Source organism: Phyllostomus hastatus, unplaced genomic scaffold, assembly GCF_019186645.2.
Source record: "Phyllostomus hastatus isolate PE091 unplaced genomic scaffold, TTU_PhHast_1.1 phas_scaffold_585, whole genome shotgun sequence".
NCBI lineage: Eukaryota > Metazoa > Chordata > Mammalia > Chiroptera > Phyllostomidae > Phyllostomus > Phyllostomus hastatus.
The window spans coordinates 5,507,053-5,529,651 of NW_025334037.1; the positions used below are offsets into that span (position 1 = coordinate 5,507,053).

At 38.2% G+C, this 22,599-nt stretch overlaps 2 protein-coding genes across 4 annotated transcripts in view; both read right to left on the reverse strand.

The window, feature by feature from the left end:
• Positions 1-3,912, reverse strand: part of COPB1 (COPI coat complex subunit beta 1) — a 34,963-nt gene extending 31,051 nt beyond the window's left edge. The window contains exons 1-2 of one of the 3 annotated variants that reach the window (XM_045825655.1): positions 3,771-3,912; positions 2,870-3,020 (exon numbers count right to left, since the gene is read on the reverse strand). In XM_045825655.1, coding sequence (XP_045681611.1) covers positions 2,870-2,960 — 91 coding nt within the window. In that variant the 5' untranslated portion in view covers positions 2,961-3,020; positions 3,771-3,912. Of the gene's footprint in view, positions 1-2,869; positions 3,021-3,740 lie in introns of all 3 variants that reach the window. The other 2 variants (XM_045825657.1, XM_045825656.1) reach the window with 2 other exon arrangements.
• Positions 3,913-7,861: 3,949 nt separating this feature from the next.
• PSMA1 (proteasome 20S subunit alpha 1) lies at positions 7,862-21,916 on the reverse strand. The gene is made up of 10 exons (XM_045825418.1): positions 21,802-21,916; positions 20,483-20,527; positions 20,128-20,229; positions 19,905-20,008; positions 17,937-18,025; positions 17,267-17,337; positions 17,024-17,153; positions 13,452-13,531; positions 9,480-9,590; positions 7,862-8,227 (listed from the first exon to the last, which is right to left on the reverse strand). The coding sequence occupies exons 1-10, from the start codon at positions 21,802-21,804 to the stop codon at positions 8,171-8,173; spliced, it is 792 nt and encodes a 263-aa protein (XP_045681374.1). The 5' UTR covers positions 21,805-21,916; the 3' UTR covers positions 7,862-8,170.
• Between the last annotated feature and the right edge of the window lie 683 nt (positions 21,917-22,599).

Here is a 22,599-nt window from a genome sequence, read left to right on the forward strand (position 1 = left end):
TTGGGAGGTAGGGATCAGTGACATGTTTTCAACATTAGGATGATCCTCAAACTCAAAAAGATTGGGAACCAAAGAATAGATTAATTCCAAGATCCCATCATACTCCTACAGGCTATAAAATCAGAATATAGAATCTTTAGAATTTAAAATATAGGCTTTAGAATCTTTATTAAGAAACTACCTAAAAAATCAGAAAAATAAAATGTACTAGATTAGTGGTCACTGTTTATAATTAAGAATAACACATTTAAAATACCAGTTTACTGTTACTTAGCCCTCCAAAAAATGCACTATTAAGTGTTTTATACAAACAATCTGTAACTTCATATCATTATCACTGATTACTAAAGAACTTATGGTACATCTTTTGGACCCAAAATTCAAAGGCAGAAATGTAAGAGACAAATACAGTGTTACAACAATTGTTCTTGTCATAAAAATAAACAAGTACCTAAAAGAAGGGACAAATAGGGATGACAACAGTGTTTAATAATACTGGAGTTATCGTAAGGAAAAAATAGAACTACAACAAATTTCTAATACTTAGAGTCAGGTGACTATTAAAGAGTTCTTTGCTGTTGCCAAAGAGACAGAGACTGTGAATGATCAGTTGGTAGAGTTATAGGAAGGATTTAAGCTTCAGGAGAATTATAACTAGGTAAATCAAAAGTTCACATCTTCAGGTATTTGAACCAAAAACACAATAAGGTTACAGTCATATTTATTTCATAAGGGTCAATATTTTTCTTTAAAACTGATTAACTTCTCATGCATTTCTCCCTGCTTCAGAGTATTACATCTCCTACATCTCCTACCATATATGAATAAAAATTGGTGTACATCATACCAAATCAGGAAATGAATTGAAAAGATGGAGTATCAATCTGAGCAAACTTTTAGTTTTAAAGTCTGTGAAGATGACAAAACAAAGCAGCAGGAGAGATGGCAGCATCTGATAGCTATAACCAAGAAAATAAGACAGACTAGGCCAAGTTCTAAGTGGCTAAAGTTGTATTCACTGGGCAGATACAGGTCTTCCTCTCTTTGTCCCAAAGCTTCCTTTCCATTTTTTTCCCCTAATTTGTTTGATACTGTAAAAGACAGAGTCAAAACAGCATAAAATTTTATCACTATTATGCTGATGGCTTCTTCTGTTCCTGTTTTTGCCTACTTTTCACAAATTAGCAAATCTGAAAGTTTAGCAGGATAAAACAGCACTTGCAACTAAAGGTTAAATTTTAAAAGTTTAATAGCAAAGTTGTAAAAAAGTTACCATTTTTATTTGAAGCCTCCCCAACACCAACTTCCATTTATTCCAACAACTGAAATTGAAGTTGGGAATGCTTTTATCAACATCTTCAAAATTTTCAAAACTCTGTTCCTTTATGAACATTACCAAAAATATGGAAAATTCACCAGAACATACCAAGTACTTCATACTGCAAGGAATGTACAGTCATCAGAGCACATATCCAGTGATTCAAGGTAAAGAAAAGTGTAGTAAAGCAACTAAGTATTTCACCAAACAAAAAAGTATTTGTTACTCAAATCAGAAACTACTTCTAAACTTTTTCTCAATCTCAACTCTTTGAGATAAAGTAAAAAAATATATATAAAATTTTAGAATACTTAGTTATTGGTTAGGGAAGGGTAGCCAAGGCAGCTGCAATTAAGAAAGGGTATTGTTAGCCCTGGCTGGTGTAGCTCAGTGGATTAAGTGTGGGCTGCAAACCAAAGTGTCGCAGGTTCGATTCCCAGTCAGGGTACATGCCTGGGTTGCAGGCCATGACCCCCAGCAACAGCACATTGATGTTTCTCTCTCTCTCTATCTCCCTCCCTTCCCTCTCTAAAAAAAAAAAAGGGTATTGTTTACAATAAAAAGTAGGGTTTTTTTTAACCTTTCTGGCTATAACCTTAAGTATTTTGGTAGTCTATAACTAAAGTTTATTCATTATTTTGCATTCTATTCTACTATATAAATATGAATATACATATATTCATAATATATATGGCTTTTGGATATAAGGGTATCAGTTTAAATGCCATAAAACTGGATTTTTTTTCCTTATTAAGAGGTGAGAATACTAAGTAAAATATTGTTTCCTTCAAACTGTGACTATCTTCTAAAAGATACCTTCAAGGTCAGAAGCATAATTTTCATTCTACTCTATTTAAACAATAGTTATCAGTTTAAGTTAAACTTGATTTTAGTAGTTCAATTAAACAAGAATCATTTTGGAATGTGCAATACTTAAGAAAGTTTTTTGACAGAATTGCAGAAAGGAGATACAGTATACATTTTTAAAATTCAGAAATATATTTGTTTCTTCTTGCATAAATGCTTTAAAAATGAAAAGCTTAAACCTTTCTAGAAAATACATATGTAGTCCATTATTGATTCATTTGTTCAACAGGTGGGGAACCCAAAGAACAAAGTTCTTTTGGTTTCCCAAGCTAAGTAATAATGATGTTAAATGCACAAAGGAACTAAGACATTCAAATACACATTCTCTCAACCTGTTACCTACAGAGAATTATCAGCTATATTTAAGCATAATATATTAAACTAAACAAGCCATTATGCTATTTTTAGGAATAACTAATAAATTACTAATTATTATAATAATTTTATAATAAATTATTATATTTCTTCAGCTGTAATAAGCTGAACTGAGATGTTTTATTTCAAAAAGCCAATACTGAAAGTCTAAAGGTAACAAGTTTTCATTTTTAATAAGACAAAAGGTCTACTGAAGAGATCCTAGGAAAAAATTTAGGCAAAAATTAAGCATGTCTAATTATAAAGGAACTTTAAATGCAAATGAGCTGTTTATTTTCATGTCATTTTCAAAATATTATCAAAGTTTACCTAGATCATTTTTTAGGCTAATTTCGGACGGTGGTTCTGAATCCATTGGCACGTTAATTAACGTATAGCACACGTTCTCAGCAGCCGTCATATTTTCTGGTGATAATCAACCTTTGATACAAGATTTAAAGGATAATAAATGCCAGAAAATCTAGAAAAATAAATACAAGGATATCATTATAAGTAAACACCTCTCAAAAAAGAAATAACAAAACAACCATAATTGCCGTGATCTTTACTGTCTAAAGTTCATTCAGTTTGGCTTATGAGTTTTGAAATATTAGAAGGGTTGGGTCAATCTATATTGTGACCCATAAAAATAGAGTAATTGAAAAAAAAAGCACTTGTCAGTTTCGACCTAAGTTATCTTATTTTCCACTCCAAACCCCCGCTTGGGGTTTAGAATTCTCTACTGCTTGCTGAGTTAAGGCCCACCACAGAGTGACAGTCCCCGGGCCCCGCCCCACTACATTATAGAAATGATTTAACATAGCATGCAATCTGGACTGCTCGAGTTAAGAGACCCTGTGCGCGACTACTCTGTTAAAGCCTTTAAATGTTTTAACGGGTTTTAACAGTGACACCCGAATCTGCGTACGTGGATACCTCTATCCGTGCGCTGCACCCCCACGCCCCTTCCCCGTCTCTTTCTTCCTGCAAAGTAAGCCCTAGCCTGGAATGGCAAGCCCCGGGGGCCTAGGAAGAAGGAGACCCCTGGCCACAGCACACAGCCCAGGACCGGGCGTCCCGCCCAAAGCTTCCCAACCACTGGCCCCACTTCTCCAGGCCTGGACACGAGCGGCCTAGTCCCTTCCCTGCCGTTCTTCCCTTTACGGAGCCAGTTCCTCCGACTCTGCCCAACCCAACATGCCTTTGGAATTGGGGGCTCGTGGCCGTCTACCTGGCTTCGAGGGGCAGCAGCTGGGGCAATCGCTGGACCGTCTACCCTTGCTCCAACCCCCAGCAAAAGCGACGGCTCCGCAAGTCCTTGGCTGACGTGGAAGGGGCGGGGAGACGACCGAAGCTACAGCCACCTAGCTCCTACGGCAACTCAGAGAGGTCATGCCTTCACCGTCCTGCGGCTGCGCTTTGCCAGTTCGTGCAAGTTTCTCTGCTTTCATCCACGCTTGGTTTAGGCCACAGAAAGGACTGGAAACATATTTATTGTTTTCACTGCACGCCTGAATTAAGCGCTGTGGTCATTTAAACGCTATTTAGCAATAGTCTCATATTCCTGGAATTAAAATAGCCAAGGGGTGGAAGTTTGGAGAGAGGGGACACACATTTTACAGAGTTCTGTGGTCCACTGGAAAATAGCAGAAGACTGGCAGCCGGAAGCCCCTTTCTATTTCATCACTAATAACCCGGAAAAGTAACTAATACTCTTTGGGTAAGTAACTTAAGTTCTAATGAGGTACACTAGATTCTATGAAGATCCATTGCGTTCTTAACATCTGCAGTACCCCGAATCTCTCTGCCTCCGCAGTTAGGCTAGAGTTGCTTGATATCAAAGTCTCACTCATGTGATTTTTTTTTTGCAACTGTCCCTTTCATGATCCCCTATGAATACCAAGTAAATTATAAATTTGTCATGCATAAAGGGAGGTTGACAGTCACTGTTTGAAAGGATTTTACCTATCTCCAAAGACCCAGTTGTTACAGCTACCATCAGCCATAGTTCGTTCCATTTTACCCATTTGAGGTTCGGTATCTCTGCGCCCCCCCCACCCCCGACTATTGTTTTAAACATTGAAGCCTTTGGGAACAACTGTAATTGAACAATTAAAACATTTTAAAAATAAAAATTGAAGACTTAAGCAAAATATTATGAATACAAAGAGGTCTGACAGAGCCTACCCTTATTAACAGGTTAACCTTGGTTATGGAGATAGAACACAAATAGTGCCTCATGTATCTAAAATACAGCTGTTTTGAGATTTCCTCTTTTTGGAACAATCAAGCAAAAAGTCCATGTGTTTATAGTACATTCTGAGTGCTCCCCAAATCCGGAGCATTCATTTTAAACTGTTTGAGATAATTGCAGTGATATATAGAAACCCCATATACTCTTTAGTTTCTTCCAATTAGCACCTTGTATAACAGTAAATTACCAAATCCAGGAAATGGACAGGGGATACATACATTCACTCACATTTCACCAGTTTTAAGTGCACCCATTTGTGTATTTAGATACCATGTTTAGATTCATGTGGTCACCACATCAAGATACAATTCCATTTCAAGTATCATTCCTATTCCTTTATAGTCACAGCCACATCCCTCAATAACCCCTGGCGGCTACTAACCTGTTCTCCATTCTGTAACTTTGTCATTTTAAGGATGTAATATAAATGAGTTAAACAATGTAAATTTTTGAGATTAATCCGCCCCCCCGCTGCAACTCAGCTTAATTCCCCGAGATCAATCCAAGATGTGTGTACAACAGGATGTTCCATTTCTGTGTATTCATTTCTAACATGGAACTTCTACAAATTCAGTTTATTTGGCTTCCAAGCCCACCTATCAGGAAATGACAATCTGTTGGCATGAAATGAAGCCCCCCACCCCCAAATAAAAATTAGACAGCATTAAGAAAGCTCATCAATTTAGGGCCACCATGGATGGTATAAGACTAATCATAGTGACTTCAGTTGCCCTGGAGGCTCCATTGTATTACAAAATAAAATTTGAGGCTTACCATGACCAAGGTATTAAGTAAACTATTAAATATGAAAAAAGGCAAAAAAAGTTCTATAAAACCTCATTTAAGGTATGCACTTAATAGTCATAGGCAGTGTAAACACAGAGCTTGCTGAGCAGACTATCGGAACCTTATATACCCTATTTCTTCCTGCCTTGCTATAAATGTGCACTTTTGTTTTGGGACTTATTTTTACTTTAACATGATTACATTATTTTCATTTTTTAAAAAGATTTTATTTTTAGAGAGGGGAAGGGAGGGAGAGAGAGAAACATCAATGTGTGGTTGCCTCTCACATGGCCCCCACTAGGGACCTGGCCTGCAACCCAGGCACATGCCCTGATTAGGAATCGAACCTGCAATGCTTTGGTTTGCAGCCCATGCTCAATCCACTGAGCTACGCCAGCCAGGGCTGATTACATAATTTTGAATGCTAACTTATACATTATTTGAGAGCAAGGACCTTGGCATATACTAAGAATCATAAAAATTTACATGTCTAGGAAATCCAGGCCTAGAAAAAAAAGGGACAACTCAAATCACAAAAGGCGACACTAAAAAAGCTGGGACTAGAAGCTCAATCCTGTCACCTCCTTTCCTGCCTCTTATTTTTAACCATACCAGTTCTTCAAAGATGCACATATAGACAATAAATTCCAGGTGATTTGGATATTATGTTTATATCAAAGTGATAGTTTCTATGAAAAGACAAGGAATTTTGTTTATAATTAAGACTAAATGGAATAACAATATAACTAGAAAAAATAACATGGAAAAGGCATCACAATGAACTCTGTACAGTGGGAATGAATCTTACTGGTGTGAGGAAAATTTTAATTTCTAAAGTCAGTATGTAAGACTAAAATCACGTTGAAAAAAATGTCTAAAGTTGCCCCCAAAGTACAATACAGATCAGTTTTTTTTTTTCCCCCAACTGAGTGCCAACCAAGTAACTGGTTTACATGTAGGGAACAGTGTACAAAAATGATGTACAATCTTTCAACAGAATCACTTTGCAAAGACAGGCTCATGCTGGGAAAGGCACAGGGGAAGAGACCTGCCCGAGGACAGAGCACTTTATGAAATTTCCCACTTATGCTCCTTCACCAGATTACACACCCACTGAGTCTGCAGGCAAGTGGGAGGACTCCCTCTCATCCAGTATGTTTGTGAAAGTCACCTGTGCTTGATGCAACTCCATTGTTGGTTAAATGGCCACACGGTACAGTACTTGTGGCCTCATCCCAAGCTCCAATGGCAGACTCTTCAGGCTTCTCCAGAGTGGATATGGGCATTTCATACATTCCTGTATTGAGTCAGAGGACTTTCAACAAGGTTGCCAGAGGTTCTGTTAACCACTCTCCCCTTTAGTCACAGAGAGGTCTAAACCTATTAACAATTTTTGGCAACCCAGAAAAAAGTTAAACTAACATTTTGTGCATCTTGGGGTATACAAGTTGTTTCCACACAAATTCTCCAATTAAACCTTAAAGATATTTCCTAAAAATAGGGCTAAGTAGCTTGCCCAAAGCAAACAGCAGCTAACTAGTAAAATTTGTTCTTAAAATCCAGGTTCCCTGTCTCTAAGGAAGGGGTGTCAAATTCATTTTAACCAGAGGCCACATCAGCCTTGTGGTTGCCTTCAAAGGGCCAAATATAATTTCAACTCCTTAACAGTTAAGGAGTAGTTACATTTTTATAGCCCTAAAATTATTCTGTCCCTTTGAAGGCAACTGTGAGGCTGATGTAGCCCTGGTGAAAATGAGTTTGACATCCCTGCTCTAAGGGAACTGCTCCTCTCCAGAAAGATATGAATCTTAAAAACATAATTCCTCTAGGCTTCTTAGTAGCAACATTTTGGATTCATTTTGATTTTGAAATCAGATTTCCTCTAATTTCCCTTTCATGGTCTAAGATAAAAATTGTCTTGCAGTATGTTGGTCCACAGCTCACAGGAATAATGGAAGGCAGCCTAAAGATTATGCCAGAGTGTGGCTGGGCAGGATAAGTGGAAATGATGGTTTTGAATTAAAATTTCCTGTTATTTTTGCAAAAGTTCCCTACACTGAGACAAAGTATTCTGAACCCAATCTCCATGAATTCTCATGCAGCCAGTCCATACATTGGGAAATTGGTGTAAGGCCTGAACAATAAGAGGTATTATTTTTCCCCACCACTAAAAATAAGGCAATTTATCCGACAAACATGGCAAGCAAGCAGTTGTAATCTCAGACTACTATTTATATAGTTGAAGCTACTTGAAAAATAAATGAAAACTCAATACACACCAGCAGATGAAACAATTTTATTTCACAGTTGTCTTTAAAACCACAAAGACACTATGTTTTTCATATAAAAAACATTAGTACAGATAACTATACTTTCTAGAAAATGATTATATAGACCCTCTCAAAGAAAAATGCATCCCATTATGTGGTTTCAGTGAAGTTGCTTGGGAAAAACTCACAGTTGGACTGATTCCTAAAACATACCATTCTACCACTGCATCTTTTGGTTCGAAGTATAGAATATTGTCATCAGGTCATGTTCCTGCATTCTTACACATTTGATAATACACATATAGACCAGGGGATTATCACTTAATGCTCCATTGGTTCATCAGCCTTTTCTGCAGGTTCATCAGCTGGCTGAGCAGGCTTAAGAAAGGAAGAAAAAAGAAAATGTGCGATATTACATTATAAAGAAATCTATGAGAAAAAGGGGTTACATATATTTTAAAGACTCAATTTTAGTTCATTATCCTGTTAAAATTTCTAAACAAAGGGTTTTAAAAAAATAAATATAATTTACAGTTCTGAAAATCTAAGCATCACTAAACAATTCTAGCATTTTCTCATACTTTGTCTTGCTCAGTAGAAGGCCTTCTTTTCATTACCACTACTAGCAATCACATTTTAGATATTCTTTTCCTTTCGGCACTAATACACACAGCAAAAATATGATCAAACAAACTAGCTGTGTGGCACTCCAGTCAATACTGCCACTTCTCAACAGTGCTGGTTCTTACCAACAGCAGTTTAATGCAAATCTTGTTTCTCCAAATACCAACAATATCCTTTCAAATTGTAAAGAAATTCATTCTGTAGAAGAAATTTCTGTAGAGAACACTTTATTTTGCATCACACAGCTATCAAATAAGCATCAATAAGTAGCAAATATGTATTGTAAAAATCCAATTTAAAGCCCAATATGTAACCTGAGATTCACCAACACTTCTTGATCCTTTCTCAATGTTTGTGAAAAGCCAACTTAGTTTCCAAAGCTGGTTCCCAGGGAACTTCTCTCAGTCTCACTACTATAGACTCCTGGCTGGCCCTATGACTTGCTTTAGCCAACACGATGTGCCAAAGTGACGTTCTGCTAGTCCTGGGCCTTAGCCTTAAGAGTACCTGGCAGCTTGCACTTTTGAGCTTTTGAACTTTTACAGCTCAGAGCTGCTGCCCTGCTACAGAGACCCTTGTGAGAGAGGAACATGAAGACGACACAGAAAGAGGCCCAGCCTAGCAGAGGTCCCAGTCTTCTACTTGTCCTTGTAAGATATCTAGAAAGTGTGGTAAAGATGACATAAGTTTACAGTTGTGAGTATGCAAAATAAGTTTATTCCTATATTATTTATTGCATCATTTATTTGTATCACCAACCTTCTTTAAACCTTCTGTAAACCTTCTTTTGCCAACCCCTGCACATGACTAATCAACCCCTTTTGTGTTTATGGAGATCATTGTCCTTTCAGTATTTCACTTTACCCAGCTTAATTTTCCTACTGCTATTTGAATTATAAACTTATCTCAATAATTAAAGACAAAATGGTAGATTTACAAAGTTGTGGTAGGAATGGCAGTTTACTATAGAACTAAAGCCTCTTGTGTTATGATTAGTTATATATACCTGTGCCTTTCTCTGTGGCCTTTCTTCAAGACCTTCCAGGAATGGAGACACATCATCATCATCATAAATCGTAAACTCCAAGTCTTTACCAACAATTCCAATGGAAACATTCTGAGGATGGGAAAAAGGTAAAAATAAAAAAGTCAAGAGAATTTTGGTTGAAAAATGCTTATGATAAAATGTTGGGGGAAAAATGAATAAAAATTTACATAGCACTTGAATAAGACCTAACTAGTAAGCCCTTGTAATCTGCAGATTTAAACACTCACTTTTGATAATCATAAGTAACCCCCAAGGTCCATGTCATCTAGAAAATTTGCAAATTGGCTCATAATGGGAATGTGCTGCATACAAGTGTGAAGGAGAAAACCACTTACTAGGAAGTGAGCCTAACTCCTAAGAAAAATCAAATTTGTTTCTTGTGTAAGTTAAGACATAATGTTTCCTACCAAACAAAGAAACTAAGTTTGGGGTTCTAAAGAGCTGAATTTGGTGGGAGCTTGCTAACCAGTGCAAAATAGCTCCTGTAAAATTAAAATTTTAGTGAAAATTTTAGGCATAAGGATGTATAGGACATTTTCTTTTTTATTTTACTTACTGACTTTAGAGAAGGGGAGAGAGAAACACTGATTTGTTGTTCTACCCATTATGCAATCATCATTTGTTTCTTGTATATGCCCTGACCACAGACTGAACTCCCAACCTTGGTCTATTGGGACAATGCTCTAACTAACTGAGCTAGCTGGTCAGGGTTAAGCCATTTTCAATGTTTCAGTAAAAATATGAAATTAGGAAGCCAGATACCTGAGCAAACTTTTCTGAACTGTAAATGTCAGTAGGCAACTGCATATCCGACTTTTATTTTATTAAAGATTTTATTTATTTATTTTTAGAGAGAGAGGAAGGGAGAGAGAAAGAAAGGGAAAAAACATTATTGTGTGGTTGCTTCTTGTGCACCCCCTACTGGGGAGCTGGCCAGGAACCCAAGTATGTGCCTTGGCTGGGAATTGAACCAGCAACCCTTTGGTTAACAGGCCAATGTGCAATCCACTAAGCCACAGCAGCCAGGGCTATATGCAAGTTTTAAAAGATAGTCATCTTGGAGTGATGGCATTATAGGTATTTTAAACATATTTTTAATATTTAATGTACTTTCCTAATTTTTCAAAACTAGTACTTTGATAACAGGAAAATTTGTTTAGAAAATATTATACAGACTATAAAGTCTTCATATACGTATTAAAGAATTATTATGCAACCACTGTAACAAAATGGATTTATAATATGCTGATTGGTCATTAACCTCAAGGAGGCCCTTAGCAGTTCCTGCATTGTACTATACAGGTCCCTAGATTATTCAATATTCTGTTCTCTTGGACAACTCTACTATTCCCCATTCTCCTTATAGCTGGAAACCTTGCTATTTCACTGAGAAAATAAAAGCAAATTAAGAAAAGAACATCCACAAACTCCCACAGTATCCACTCTTTCCCATATCTGTGTCCCTACATTTTCTCCCTTCCTGTTACTGTGAATGAATCTTCCAATTTCTTGACGAAGGCCTACCTTTCCACCTGTCTACTGTTGAAGGAAGTTGGTCCATCAGTTTTTCTCATATTTTTTCTACATATATTTTCCTTTATACTGGATTATTTTCATGCAGCAGACATGCTGTATACTTCCCATCTTAAAAAAACAAAACAACAACCCCCTCTTTTTTACTCGTCCAATTGCCACCCAATTTCTCTGGACCCACAACAGAAAATATCCTTCGAAGACCCATCCACCAATTCCTCTTTTCCCATTCTCTTCTGATTCCATTCCAATCAGGCGTTTGCCTCACCATTCCATTAAGGTTGTTACCTAAGTCCCCAGTGATACCATTGCTAATCTAATGGTCAATTTTCAACCTACATCTTCCTTGATCTATCAGCAATTTTTCTCCTTGAAATAGTTTCTTCATTTATTTTTAAGGATGCTTCATTTCCCAAGTTTTCCTCTTACCTCCCTGGCCATCTTCCTCAGTCCTTTTGGCTAATAGCTACTCACTTCCCAATCTCTAAAGGTTAGAGCGCCCTTGGCTGGGTTTTCAAACCTCTTGTCTAACCAATTCTTTTAGCAATCTCATCCAATCCAGTCTCTAAAAGCTATTTGTATATGAAGACTTCAAAATTTGTAACTCTAGACTCGACCATTCTCATTCTCTACCAAACTCCAGGGGGTGCTTATCTGGTAACTGTGTACTCTGTGTCATCAAATGGACAAACAGGCATTTCAAATTTGAAATTTCAAATTTCAAATCAAAGTAACTGCCTGATTTTCTTCCACAACCTCTATCCCAAAACCGACCCCTCCCACTGTCGTATTCAGTTCAGTAAATCATAAATGTCTTTCTTTTATAGAGCTAAAAACCTTGAAGGCATTCCCCTCACACCTCCACAACCAAATTGTTAGCAAAACTTCTTTGGTGCTAATTTTATTTTTTAGGTTTGTGGGGGTTTTTTTGTGGGGTTTTTTTTTTGTCGTTGTTGTTTTTGTTTTTTGTTTTTTGAAAGAGAAAGGAGAAGGGAGGAAAAGAGAGAGGGAAACATCTATCGCTAGCCTCTGGCATGAGCCCCAGCAGGGGACCAAACCTGCAACCCAGGCATGTGCCCTGACTGGGAATCGAACCAGCAACCTTTTGGTTTATGGGACATCTGAATCATACCAGCCAGCGTTTCTTTAGCTCTCATTTCAAAACATACCCAAAATTGAACCCCTTTTCATCATATCCCACTCTATGACTTGGCTGTAATCCACCATAATTTCTCACCCAAATTATTTTAACAGTCTTAAAACTATGTCCACCCATGTGCCCAGTACAATCTGTTCTCAAAATGGCAACCAGGTAACTCTTTTAAAACCTAAGTCAGCCCTGGCTGGTGTGGCTCAGTGGACTGAGTGCCAGCCAGCGAACCAAAGGGTCACTGGTTTGATTAATAGTCAGGGCAAACGCCTGGGTTGTGGGCCAGGTACCCAAATGGGGCATGCAAAAGGCAACCACACAATGATGTTTCTCTCCCTTTCTTTCTCCCTCCCTTCCCTTCTCCCTAGAAATAAAAAAATAAAATCTTTTAAAAAAAACCCTAAGTCCAATCAGATTTCCTCTGCTCAAACTCTTAACAACCCACTCAGAGTAAAATCCAAAGTACCTAAAATGATTTATAGGACATAACACAATATGGCCTCCATTACTTCTCTAGCTTCCTTTTTTTCTTGATCACTGACTCCAACATGACTAGCCCCCTTGTCTTGAACACTACAAACATTCTGGACCCAAGGTTCTTGCACTTGTGTTCCCTGAAATAAGCCTGTTCTAGACATTTGCATGGCTCACTCACTCATCTCATTTAGATATTTTCCTCAAATTGCTCATTCTGGGTAAGGCCATCCTTGTCCCCTATTTTAAATGATACCCACCATACCTCCTTCCTATACCCAACTAGTCATTCTTTCTCCTCCTAACCTGTTTTATTGTTTCTATAGCATTGGTCACCTCCTAGTATACTATATAATTTACTTACAGGTATATCATCTATCTCCCCCCACTTAGATATATGTACCATAACAACCAAGATGTTTACTGTGTTTACTATATTGTTAATGCTTAGTGCCTGCATGTGGGAGGTGCTTAAAACATACACGTATTTGTAAACTAAATTAAAAATATGAAGATACTCCTACTGCTGAAGAAGTAAGGAACATTTCATCTACTGGCTTTATATAAAAAAAAAAGTTCAAAAAATAAATTTAAAATCACATCACTTAGTAAATAAAGAGAAAGAATGAGCCAAAGTAACCATCTCCCAAATTACAGAATTGTTAGTGTATCTATTAGTATATATTTCTCTATTACTTACATTTATACAATAAATGATTAAACTGTAATGTTAATATCTATAATTGGAAAACAAGATATTTACTGATATTTACCTTTGTAGTTAGGTCCTGTTCTGCAGGAAGTGTCTCTCTTAAAGCACGCAGACCATGCTTAACCAATTCATTCAAATTGCCTATATAATAAGTTCACAATTATTTCTTAATTCCATTTTCATGTTAGGCTTCTTTTATTTGTTGGGTCTATACACTGAAATCATTGTTTTACTCACATACTAAATATATCACAATAAAAACAGTCAGAAGTTAAATGTTTAGCCCTATAATCTTCTAATATAATAACATTACTAATTATTATTTATTTAATAAGAAGACACAAGGCTTTTGTTACTAAATTTGACTTTTCCTTATGGTAAGTTAAATCAAAATCTTGATTCACAAATGATAAAGCTCAAAGTTTTGTAGAATGTATTCTGTGAAATGCTAGATACTGTCTTTGCTCTTTATGAAAGGAGTCTCCAACTCTTTCTATGTGGCCAATATTATCCTGATACCAAAGCTAGACAGAGATATCACAAGAAAATAAAAAACTATAGATCAATTTGATTTATAGACACACACAAAAACCTCAAAATACCAGCAAACTGAATCCCAGGAAAGCAAGATGGTTTAACATTCTGACCAGTATAACTCAGTGGGTTAGGCATTATCCTGCAAACTGAAAGGGTGCTGGTTTGATTCTTGGTCAAGACACAAGCCTGGATTGTGGGCTAGGTCACTGGTTGGGAGTATGAGAAAGGCAACTCATCAATGTTTCTTTCTCCTTTTTTACTCTCTCATTTCCCCTCTCTCTAAAAATAAGTAAATAAAATCTTAAAAAACAAACAAACAAACAAAAAACCCAAACCCCAAGTCAATGAATGCAATATACCACAACAGAATGAAAGGGGGAAAAATACCCGACATGATCACCTCAGTAAGTGATTTAAAGAGCATGTGTATAAGACCCTTGCATAAACAAAGCACTTAAAAACTTGCTCTGTCATCATATTTTAAATCTTTTACTTTTCTTTCCCACAACTACACTGATTTTTTACTTGTTAATGGACTACTAAAAGCAGAAATGTCTGCGTGGCTAAAAGATAAGACCAGAATCATAGAGACTTCCAGCCAAGATGGAGGCATAGATAGACATACTGTGCCTCCTCGCACAACCAAGATAGGGACAACAATTTAGAAACAGAATAACAACCAGAACTGACAGAAAACTGAACTATATGGAAGTTGGACAACAAGGAGTTAAAATAGACCCGTTCATCCAGACTGGTAGGAGGGGCAGAGTCAGGCAGCCAGGCATAGGTCCTGGTGCAGCGAGCAGAGAGTGTTGAGACCAGGTGTGTAAGGCATCTGGGGCTTGCAAGACCACAATGGGCGGACCCTGGGTGCACAAGCGGCAACTGGCAGACTCTGGCTGAGAGGTGGCAACCGGAAGACCCAATGAGGCGGCGATTGTGAAGTAAGGCACTGTGTGCAACCCAGGATCCCAGCATTGGGAAACAGAGCCTTGGGGCACTAATTGAAAACACCTGTAGGGGTTGAGGCGCAGGGAGAGACTCCCAGCCTCACAGGAGATATCATTGGCAAGTCCCACAGGGTACACAAGCCCACCCACGCAGGAACTGGCACCAGAGGCACCCAGTTTGCTCAGGGGAGGTGGCGGAAGGGGCCAAGGTCTGACAGAGAGCGGAGCAAGCGCCATTGTTCCTTCTCAGACCCCACCCCCACATACAGCATCACAACCCAGTGACTGGGGTGCCCCACCCTGGTGAACACCTAAGGCTCCGCCCTTCACTACATAACAGGCACAACCAGACCCTCCCCCCAAAATGGCTGAAACAGAAGAACAAATCAAAGCCCCAATACTTTTAAGTGACCAAGAGATAGCCAACCTATCAGATGCACAAATCAAAGCACTGGTGATCAGGATGCTCACAGAATTGGTTGAATTTGGTCACAAATTAGATGAAAAAATGAAGGCTACAATAAGTGAAATGAAGAAAAACACACAGGGAACCAATAGTGATGGAATGAAAGCTGGGTCTCACATCAATGGAGTGGACCAGAAGGAAGAAAAAAACATACAATCAGAAAAGAATGAAGAAATAAGAATTCAAAAAAATGAGGAGAGGCTTAGGAACCTCCAGGACATCTTTAAACATTCCAACATCTGAATTATAAGAGTACCAGAAGGAGAAGAGGAAGAGCAACAAGTGGAAAACCTATTTGAACAAATAATGAAGAACTTCCCCATTCTGGCAAAATAAACAGACTTCCAGGAAGTCCAGGAAACTCGGAGAGTCCCAAAGAAGTTGGACCCAAGGAGGAACACACCAAGGCATATCATAATTACATTGCCCAAGATTAAAATGAAGGAGAGAATCCTAGAAGCAGCAAGAGATAAGGAGACAGTCACCTACAAAGGAGTTCCCATCAGACTGTCAGCTGATTTCTCAAAAGAGAACTTACAGGCAAGAAGGGGCTGCAAAGAAGGATTCCAAGTCATGAAAGGCAAGGACCTACATCCAAGATTGCTCTATCCAGCAAAGCTTTCATTTAGAATGGAAGGGCAGATAAAGTGCTTCTCAGATAAGGCCAAGTTAAAGGAGTTCATCATCACCAAGCCCTTATTTTATGAAATGTTAAAGGGACTTATCTAAGGAAAAGAAGATCAAAAACATGTACAGTAAAATGACAGCAAACTCACAATTATTAACAACCACACCTAAAACAAAAACAAACTAAGCAAACAACTAGAACAGGAACAGAACCACAGAAATGGAGATCACATGGAGGGTTAGCAGCAGGGGAGTGGGAGGAGGAAAGGGGGGAAAAGATACAGAGAATAAGTAGCATAGACAATAGGTAGAAAACAGACAGGGGGAGGGCAAGAATAGTATGGGAAATGTAGAAGCTAAAGAGCTTATGATACATGGACATGAACTAAAGGGGGGGAATGTGGGTGGGAGTGTGTGCAGGGTAAAGGGGAATAAAGGGAGGGTAATGGGAAAATTGTAATGGCATAATCAATAAAATATATTAAAAAAGAACAAAGAAAAAAAACAGAATCATAGAAAACTAAAAGGTGTCAACAGGGCTTAAATTGGTAGCTAGTACAGTGTTTCTCAATTCTGTCTGGGCACTCTTCATACCAACTGACAAGAGCCTTCAAGGTCAGGGATATATATTTGTATTTAAAAAAGTCCTACTGGTGAATGAAGCTACTATGGTACTTAGAAATAGGGTAAAAGTTAGCATGTGTAACAGAAATAATAAACACTTTATGGGCTTATTTTCTTTTTTGAGAGGGAGAGAAAAGGAAGTGAGGGTGGGGTGGGGGTGAAGAAAGGGTGGATAGGGGAGAGAGAGATGTCCGTTTGTTGTTCTACATATTTATGGACCCATCCATTGATTCTCGGTGGCCCTCACCGAGGACCACATACCTTGGCATACTGGGACGATGCTCTAACCAACTGAGCTACCTGGCCAGGGCCTTCATGGCCTTAATTTTTTTAAAAAACTCTATCTGCAAGACTGGTAGTTTTCTTAATTTAGGATACTATGTTAATTCACTATATAAAGATTGGAAAGGGCGAAAAAAAATCACTTACACTCCATAAATTCAGACATGTGTCTCTCCAAGTAAGTACGAGCTGACTGAGAACGGGCTCCAATGGACATCGCTCTACAGTCAAAATAGTTAGCAGACGGGCAGGTTTGGAAAATATGAGGACCCATATCCTATACATATAAAAAAGGACACATAATTCTTGATTTTGGTTAAACTAAAAATTAGACAATTTCTAGTCAGTTTTAAAAAATAATTAAAATATAAAAATAGTCTATGAACTTACATCATAACCAGCAATAAGCAGCCCCACACCATATGGTCTTCGGCCATATCTTTGCGTTGGAATCTGGGTCTCTTAAACTAGTTAAAGAGCCTGTTCTAACAAGGAATAAAGTACTATGTTTATTTTCAAATTAAATATTACTAACAAACAGCTTTGATTTCTTAATTGCTGCATAATCAACCATAGGAAGAAGATAAAAACAGAGCAATTTTTCTTTGGTCTAGTGTTAAAAAATGTTCAACTGTCCACCAAACCCAAGAATTAGTCCTAACAAAATGTTTTCCTGCCATGAAGAGAACCTCACTTGTTTTGGATATGAGCAGCTGAGGATTTTTTAGGACATCTAGAACCACCAATAAAGTCTTTAAATTTCCTCTAAAAGTGATGCTTGGTTAGTTTTCCTGAAAATTGAACTTTTCTATGTCTGCAAAGTATCAATGGTTTATAAGGCCTGATGAAAGAGCAAATAAATTCCTTATTTTAGAACCCATTCTTCCATGGTAAAAGTTCCCATAACTCTCCTAAATTTTAAACATTCTGCTGTTGAAAAGTAACTAACCTTTTTCTACAATCTTACCTATGCATATATTATCATATTCCTAATAAGTAAAATAAGGAGTATCAAAATCCTTTAAAGTTCATTTCCAAAATTGTAACATAAAAAGGATACTGCTTCCAATTAGAGCTACAAGACGAGACACAGGAAGAGGTCTGTCAAATACAAATCTGGAATCCAAACACTCCTGGCGCATAAAATTACTAAAAAAGAAACAAGAAAAATTAGTAATTTTAAATCACAGAGCTATTCAAATCTGAATAAAGTAGTTTGATTTTTCTGCTTTCTTCCAAACATTTACACGATTACATTCGGGAACCAGAAAGACATGGAAGGATGCGTTTTTGTAACAAACACTGGGGGTCTGCGGAGGTCATGTGAGATTAAAAGAAAAAACACCCTAAAATATAAATTTAAAAAACCTTTGTCTCAGAGCATTTATAGAATAGAAAGCTGAGAAAAAAAAAAAAAGAGCATTCTTTCTTCCCTTATCTTTCCAACTATGAATAAGACTGTCTTAAATTCTAGGTCTCAAGCCAGCACAAAGTGTAATTACTAATTTTGTTCTTGAAAGCTGACTAAAATTTCCTCAACAGAGCAATTTCAAGAAACAGAATCCATACTAGGACACTGTTTCATGTTCTTGTCAATGCTACTTCTATCCATAAGCAGAACTCTAGGGGAAATACTGGACTCAGGACTGTCAAACCTGACAAGACTCAAGCAAGTCTAACATTTAGGAAAAATGAAATCCATGCCTCTTAAAGCTGAGAGCGTGAACAACAGATACCCGCCCTTCTTTCTGCATTGCTTTGTCCACTTTATTTGTATGTCATATCTAATGATTAAATGTTGACCACAGGAACCAAGCTGTTTAGCACTTTTAAGTCCACTTCCCAAGGCTATCTAAAACGACATTGCCCCAACGTGGCAGGTACTAATCACATGTGACCACTGAGCAGTTAAAAAGTGACTAGTCTAAAGTGAGATGTATCATAAGTTCAAAATACACAAGAAATTTCAAAGCCTTAATATAAAAAATAGTGTAAAAAGTTCAATAGTTTTTATATTGATTACATGTGGACATGACAGTACTTTTCACAGACTGGATTAAGTAAAAGGTTTGACAATGCAACATATTGCACATTTTCAAGAGCTAACAGAAACCAGTAACGTCGTCACTATACAGCTTGAGCTAAGAGAGCAGGAGTTTGCTGGATAACTTGAAAATCTTAAACATTAGCATTACTATTTTCCCTTAGTGGTTATACTCTTTCTTCCCAAATAAGTGAAACTTACACACATTAGTTTTGGTTTATTACCTGCCATATCCCAATACACACACTCACATATTACCTGAAGGCACTGTTAAGTGGTCTACATGTTAGGCTATTTAACAATAACCTTGAAAAAGACACTAAAAAATTGAGAGGTTAAATAACTAGCCCAAGCTCAGATACTAAGTGGTAAAGGTGGGAAGTAAACTCAATCTGTGTGATTTTAAAGCCCCAGCTCTTCATTTACACAATGTCTCTCAACTAGAAATAATTTTGATCTCCTCTGGGGTCCCACAGAAATCTATTACTCTCCACTTTCTACCTTGTTTTATGGACATACTACTAGATTTCCAGTTCCTAAAAGGCAAGCGCTATGTCTGATTCACCTTTGTATACCCTACAGTATCCGGAATTAAGCTTTGCAAAAAAAATAAATGCCTGATAAATTCTGGTGTATTGAAGAAAGCAAGAGTAGTTTAGCTGTTTCTTAGAAACCAGAAAAAAGTTGTCAAGCTCTTCTTAGACATAACATAATCTTAAACAATATACACTGAGTTAACAAGTATCACATTATTCAGTGATTTCTCCAAAGTGTTAATATGCTTAATTCTATTTGTTACTATTCTGGGGATCAAGAAATGGAATATTAGTAATTGAGCCCAAATCCACTAAGGTATTCACAATCTTAATTTATAAACACTCTGCAAGAGAACTTCCTAACATGTCTTGCCTAAATGTTTTCCAGAAATTAAATCAATTATAAGTCAAAAGGGATCTGTCTTTTGTTTTTCATGATCATACTCACCACAACAGTCTAGCATCAGCAGTAAGTCCTGCAATTGAGATACCAATATGGTTGTCGACATGGAGAATTTTTTTCTGATGAGCTGCAAGCTCTGACTGTGCTCTCTAAATACAGACATTACAAGAGATAAAAAACAAGTTTGCAATTTTATTATCTATACAGTGACACTTATGTTTGATAGTTGTTTTCTAAAGGAGGAAGACAGACTTATTGCTTTACTTACCTTCAATGCAACCAACACTGCATGGGTTTTTGATTTTAGACCAACTGTGGCTGAACCTTGTTTGACAGCTTCCATTGCATATTCGATTTGATGAATCCGGCCCTAGACAAAAAAATCGTAGTCATCTTACAGGACCCTTTTATAAATTTAAAATTAAGAGTTCCAAAATCTCAGATGAGCACAGTTAAATCTCAAATGATGTTTTTTTAAACCAGGAAATTTAATGATAAATTTAGGTTCCAGGAATGTCCAAAATGATTCTATTCCCTTTTCTCCCAGCCTACAATCTCATAATGTTCTAAACATACTGTAGCCACCAAAATCCACTTCACAGAAATTGTATAAAACATTTTACCTGAGGACTCCAAACAGTGACATCATTGTCATACTGGTTGCGAAACTAAAAGAAAAAAGGCCTATTAATATAAGAACATCACAAATCCCAACTCTTAACCAGCTCTACCATTAAAAAGGTTTTCTGATGTTTCCATTTAAACATTAACACAATGCTATTAATACAACCTCACTGTAAGATTACTACTGCATGTGCTCAGCTGTAAGCCAATTACATATACCATAAGCTAGTGGGGGAGGAATCAGATCTAGATGGGACCTAACTTCCAGTCCTACCAACTCCCATAGCATCCTTTTGGGTTCAGCCAGTTGCTTAAGTTCATGTGTCGACTTTCCTATCTTTGCTTATGTTCTTCCCTTATACCATACCCTAATAGAGTCAAAAGCATTTCTTTTTTAAAAACTAGCTCAAATGTCTATCTCTTGAGGGTTCTCCTTTTTTTTTCTTCCGTAATTCTCCCAATACATACTCCCACCAGTTCTTTTCCTACATGTCCCTTACTTCCTTATATTGTGATTAGGGGCATGTCTGATTTATCTTTGAACCCTCACTACACTTATAATAGTGCCTTTTAAGTACAGGCAATCATACTGAATGAATAAATACAAAAAAGTCCTTAGGAAGTCAGAAGTGGACTCACATACCTACAGCGACAGAACCATTACTGCTTTAACGGCGGCATTAAATGGCAGAACACTACTTGGGAAAATAGTCATGGGGGTGAGAAGGTTGAGTGCCGGAAGCCCTGAGATCTATGTTGTAATCCTGATAATATCACTTTTCTCAGCCTTGGTTTACTCATCTGTAAAACTAGGTGACTGGAAAAAGTGATTGAAGAGGGCCTTTTCTGATCGAGTTCTAATGGAGAGAAAAATGAAATAGACCCAGCAGGTAAATGCATGCGGTACAGGAACCCAAACCCTGGGTCAAGTTCACACTGGCAGTACAGGGAGGCCTCCAAGTCAAGTCCCTATTATCTGCTCTCACGCCCCTGACGTAGAGCACGAGGGGCCAGTAGTGCTCGGAATCTACTCCACTGAAGGAACTTGAGGGGCGAATTCGGCTAAGTCACGGAGAAGATAGTGTCTGAGGCCCAGCAGAAAGTGAAACAAACCCAGGAAAAAGGCCGCACTGACTCCCGACAGCCCTTCTCGCCGGCAGGCCGGAGATGCTGAATCACTGCCCGTACCCTCCCGACTGCTATAGTTTCCACGCCCCGTGACCCCCGACCGCTCTAAGGACGGCAGGAGATGCGGCTCGTCATTGTCCAGTCAGCGGACCTCTGCCCCAACCCTGCCTAGGCTTGGAATCCAACGCACCATGGTTCCGACGCAGACCTGGCAGTCACCTCCTGCAAAGCGGCAGATCAGGCAGCGCAGCCGAAACTACCGCTCCGCGATCTACAGGGAGGTCTGCGGGATTTTGACGGCAGAGGCGCAGGGCAGAGCAGTCTATTTCAGAGATATCGATTGGCTTCCAACGCTTCCCCGCCCACAAAGCTCTCCACTGCTCAAAAGTGGGCGGGGCATCGGGAGAACGTGGAACGGACATTGGCGGGAAACCCTGGCCAGAAATGCCTGTGGCGGCTAAGAGCTGCTTGGCAGTCACCGCCAAGTTAACGCTATTTACATCCTCGTGATTTACCTGTGAGTTGCTGATACTCTCCAGTCTCACTGGCTCTGCCAGATGCACCTGAAATCGCTCCAGATGACAGCTTCGACTCGGAGTGATCAAATGTGCAGCTAAACCTCTCATAAAGCATCCACAAAAATTCGGGGTGTTGTGTGACTGTGAGAAGAACAAGACTACCACAAGAAAGGCCACAAAATAACAGTCCGTTTAATGTGTGTCAACCATACTCTTACTCGCGTATGTTGTTTGTGTACACGCTTTTCTTTCCATTTTGGAATCCAAAAGGAGAACTCACCTGTCAAGGCTCTGTTGTCATTGATCACTCTTCGTCATTATTATTAGTTTCCTCCCACCAGACTTTGAACTCGCTGAGGGCATTGATGTCTTCTGTGCCCTCAAAACCAAGCATGGTGCCTGGTAGATTAGGCCACTGAGAAAAAAAAATGGACATTTTCTTCCAAAATACGTATTCTCTCTTTGCATCT

What these genes read in the sequence shown, in the direction of transcription:
- PSMA1 (XM_045825418.1), bottom strand. An exon ending in CATGTCTGAATTTATGGAGT is followed by an intron (nt 13,532 to 17,023) that starts GTAAGTGATTTT and finishes CTTATTATATAG; the next exon opens with GCAATTTGAATGAATTGGTT. An exon ending in GGCCACAGAGAAAGGCACAG is followed by an intron (nt 8,228 to 9,479) that starts GTATATATAACT and finishes TCCTTTCTTAAG; the next exon opens with CCTGCTCAGCCAGCTGATGA.